General features: G+C 48.8%; 1 protein-coding gene across 1 annotated transcript in view; it reads left to right on the top strand.

Moving 5' to 3' along the window:
- The window catches only part of Hip1 (huntingtin interacting protein 1), a 134905-nt gene that overhangs the window by 105680 nt on the left and 24620 nt on the right, over positions 1-4605 (top strand). The window contains exons 12-14 of the mRNA XM_029533875.1: positions 1941-2013; positions 3249-3432; positions 4128-4216. Coding sequence (XP_029389735.1) covers positions 1941-2013; positions 3249-3432; positions 4128-4216 — 346 coding nt within the window. The remainder of the gene's footprint in view (positions 1-1940; positions 2014-3248; positions 3433-4127; positions 4217-4605) is intronic.

Genomic DNA, 4605 nt, shown 5'->3' with positions numbered 1-4605 from the left:
GTGTGTGTGTGTGTGTGTGTGTGTGTGTGTGTGTGTGTGTGTGTGTGTACATGTGTTTATTTGTGTGTGTATGTGAAAGTACATGTGTGTTTATGTGTGTGCATATGTGTGTAAGTACATGTATGTATTTATGCCAGAATTCAAGCTCAGGTGTTATTCCACAGATGCCCTCCACCTCCTTTGTTTGGTGTTGGATTGTGTGTGTATGTGTTCACATGTGTGTTTGTGTGTGTACACATGTGTGTGTTTACATGTGTATACACGTGTGCACTTGCCTGTGCATGCATGTGTGGAGGCTAGAGGCCAATGTTAGGTGTCTTCCCTTATTACTCAACCCCTTCTTTTTAGTGTCTGTGTCTCTGTATGCATGCCTGTGGACCCACGTAGGCCAGAAGTAGATGCAGTTTTGAGTCACCCAATATCATACGTGCTGGGAACCGAACTTGGCTTCTCTGCAGGAACAAGTGCTCTTTACCGCTGAGCCGTCTCAGTAGTACAGCACTTCTTTTAAAAGAAGACGTTTTGTTACATTCGTTTGTTTGATTATATGTGTGTTGTGGGTCGGGGGATGTGGCAAGGTGTTGTACGCCTTGAAGTCAGGGTTTTATGGGTCATCTCTCTCCTTCTGCATTTATGTGGAGTTCAGGGATAAACTCAGGTTCTTGGGCTTGGAGGCAAGGCCCTTCACCCACAGATCCCCTCATCCATACCAAGAATCCTTAACATCTGGGCTTTTTGGAAAGAGGCGGGATGCTGCTCAGCTGGACCACTCGCTTAGCATGCTAAGGGCTGGGGTTCCATCTCCCAACTATGAAAGGGACCAGGGCTAGAAAAATGGCTTGGTGGCTAAGAGTCCTTGCTACTTAAAGTTCATTTCCCAGTACCCACATTGAGTGGATCACAACCTCCTGAAACTCCCGGGGATCCCACACCCTCTTCTGGCCCCCAAGAGAACACATGTGCACATACTAATGGGCAGAGACATACATAAATTAAAAAAAACTGTCTCAGTCTCTTACCCCTTCTCTAAACATGATCGCCTTGTATCTTAGATCAGCAACTGTGAATCTTGTGGGTATCAGGGTAAGATAACTAATGTTTAAGGTACAATAACCCTAGTTATCCAAGAGTTGTTGGGTCCAGACTCACCTTCACAGATAGCCACGGATACAAAATTCAGCCACTGTGCAAGCCTCATTTATAAGATGAATACTATTTCTGTGTTTTGTTTTGTTTTTTCTGTTTCTTTTTAAACCCCTTTAAATTTTGTACTGGGGCAGAGTTGCACACGTGCTATGCCATTAGTGTATAAACAAGAGGGCATCTTGCAGAAGTCATTTCTCTCCTTCCACTGCATGGGGTCGGGGATCTCAGGCAGATCAGCTCGTCAGGCTGGATGGCAAGCAGCTTTACCTTGTGAGCCATCTCACCAGCCCCTGTCTTTCTGATGTTTCAGAAATAATGACAAAAACAAAAGTCTGTATGTGGCCAAGAAAGATGCAAGGTTTTTTCCTCTCCAAACATCTTCCGTCCCCAGTCAGTTGAACGCACAGGTCTAGAACCGCAGATGAGAAAAGTTGACTGTAAGATCTATACTGCAAAGGCTTATTATTGTTATTCGTGGGTCTAGCGATGCGGCTTCATGTGCAGAGGGCCTGTCTAGCATGCAGGACCCCACAGTGCTAAATAAAGCAGGTACGGTAGCATGTGCTTATAATCATAGCAGCCCAGAGGGAGGGCGAGAAGGGTGCTCATGGTGGGAATAGAAACGAACTTCCTCCAATGAATATCTGGTAACAGGAAAAGTTGTTTGTTTGTTTGTTTGTTTTCTTAAAGAGAGTGCCCCAATTAACACGAGCTTTGACATCGTTTTGTCTCCCGACTTACATGGAGGAGAGGGGCAGGACATAGTGACACCAAACCTGTTTTTCTCTTCTCAGGGACCACTTGATTGACCGCCTATACAGAGAGATCAGTGGACTGACAGGGCAGCTGGACAACATGAAGATTGAGGTGCATACTAGGGTCCATGTGCACTTGGGTTTCACCAGCATGTGGCACATGACATTCCTGATATCTCATGATACTGGTTGGACCCCACCCTAAGATTGGGTTGATTGATAGACAGGCCTTGCTGGGTGTGGTGGTGCACGCCTTTAATCCCAGCACTGCAAGGCAAAGATAGGTGGATCACTGTGAGTGTGAGGCCAGCCTGGTCTACAAAGTGAGTTCCAGGACAGCCAGAGCTACACAGAGAAACCCTGTCTCAAAAAAACAAAACCACTACCAACAACAGAATAGATATGTGAAAGTCAACGAATTTGCTCATCTCTAGGCCTCAAGAATTTGTTGTCATAACATGTGACTTTAGAGTGGCAGTTAAGCTGGGTACCAGTGTCCCCGTGAAGCATGACTATGACTTGGCCATCAGTGATAGCAAAGACCACTTCTTCTCATAAGTTCTTGAGAAAATTGATTTAGGAGCTGGAGCTATAACTCAATAATAGATCACTTGGCCTAAATATGTCAGAAGGGCTGCGAGCACATGACAGAGCGACTGTCTAGAATCCCTCGCTAAGAGGTAGAGTATATGCTTCAGTTAGAAAGTACCTGCCAAGAATTCAATTATGGGTGAGAGCTGTGGCTTAGTTGTAGAGAGCTGAGCTAAAATGCCTCCAGGAAGGGACAGGAGGTATGGCTCATTGGTGGCAGACTTGCCTAGAATCACAGTAAAGGGCTGGGGGGTCTGGGAGGGGTGTCTGAACAGGAGTGCACCTGGCTGGAGGGCGGGGCGCAGTGGTAGAGCCCCTGCCTAGAATCCCCCAGTGAGGGGCTGGGGGCGTGGCTCAGTGGTAGAGCACCTGCCTAGAATCCCCCAGGGAGGGGCTGGGGTGTGGCTCAGTGGTAGAGCCCCTGCCTAGAATCCCCCAGTGAGGGGCTGGGGGCGTGGCTCAGGGGCAGAGCCCCTGCCTAGAATCCCCCAGGGAGGGGATAGGGTTGTCGCTCAGCAGTATAGCCACTGGCCACATGAGCAAGACCCTAGGCTCCCTTACTACCCAGAGCAACAGAACAATAGCAACAAAAAGTTTTCCTTCTGTGGTTGGTTGAATCTATGGGTCATGAAATATGTTGATTCAGAAATCAACCACATCAGTGCCAGTAACGTGATAAGTCATTCCTGTCCTGCCTGGTACCCCCATGGGGCAGCCTGGCAGTAGTGAGCTCCTCACCGCGGGTTCCCCTGACAGAGCCAGCGGGCCATGCTGCAGTTGAAGGGTCGAGTGAGTGAGCTGGAGGCAGAGCTGGCAGAGCAGCAGCACTTGGGCCGGCAGGCTACGGATGACTGCGAGTTCCTGCGTACGGAGCTGGATGAACTGAAGAGGCAGCGAGAGGACACCGAGAAGGCGCAGCGCAGCCTGACTGAGATAGAAAGTGAGGGGCGGGGCTGGGGCTGAGGATGTGGGCGGGAGCAAGGCAGATGACCCCTTTGTGGAAGTAAAGCCGGGTGCTGACTCTTGTCCTCAGAGGTAGGAACAGGTTTGGTGGCGCTGCTGGGCTCAAAACAACCAAGGACACAGTGATGGCTTGAGTCCCTATCCTGGGAAAGGGACCTTCCTCGGAGAGGAAGCTGGACAAAGACCTAAGGGGGCGGGGTGGGCAGGGGCAGGAACATGTGAAGCTTAAAGCCCTGCTGATGTGGATACTGTGTGTGTAGGCATCGGTCTGCAGGTGAATTTGTATCAGGGCTTCTTAAAGAAGACAACCTTTTATGTCCAATGTGGTGTTTACATGGAACTTCAGAACTCAGGAAGCTAAGGCAGGAGGTGGCCATAATGCTAGCTTGGGTTACACAGCAAGACTTTGTTTCCAGTAAATCCCAATTAATGCCTATTAATGAAAGTTAATAGATAACTTCTAGCAGAGTGTGGTGGTTACATCTATAGTTCCAGCCCACAGGATCAGAAGTTCAAGGTCATGTTGGCTACATAGCCTGAGCTATATGAGACCATATCTTTAAAAAAAAAAAAAAAAGATGAAAAATACCTCTAGTGCCCCCAGTTTACTGGAGGGAGGATGAGGGGCATCCTGGCCAGGGCAGAGGCCTCACCTTGATCTTTCCAATGCAGGAAAGGCCCAGGCCAACGAACAGAGGTATAGCAAGTTAAAAGAGAAGTACAGTGAACTGGTGCAGAACCATGCTGACCTGCTGCGGAAGGTAGGCACTGGGGCCCCTTCTAATCCTCCCTTATGCTCCATATTATGAGAGGAAACAAGTTCAAGCCTGGGCGGGGCTTGGGGGTCACCAAGGTGCATTCGTATGTATGTATTCTTCCTCTGTATGTCCGAATGCTTGTGTATGCGCATGTGTGTGTGCAGTTGCCTGAGGAGGCCAGTAGAGGGCATCAGACCTGTGAAGCTGAAGTTAGAGGCAAATTGTGAGCCTAGCATGGATGTGGGGAACCCAACCTACATCCTTTGAAAGAGCAGCACAGAGCCATATTTCCAGCCCCACACTCCTGGTTCTTAACCCCAGCTTGCTTGCTTACTCTCTCTCTCTCTCTCTCTCTCTCTCTCTCTCTCTCTCTCTCTTTCTCTCTTTTTCTT

Source organism: Mus pahari, chromosome 23, assembly GCF_900095145.1.
Source record: "Mus pahari chromosome 23, PAHARI_EIJ_v1.1, whole genome shotgun sequence".
NCBI lineage: Eukaryota > Metazoa > Chordata > Mammalia > Rodentia > Muridae > Mus > Mus pahari.
The sequence above is the reverse complement of the archived record's forward strand: the minus strand, read 5'-3'. Positions and strand labels throughout refer to the sequence as shown.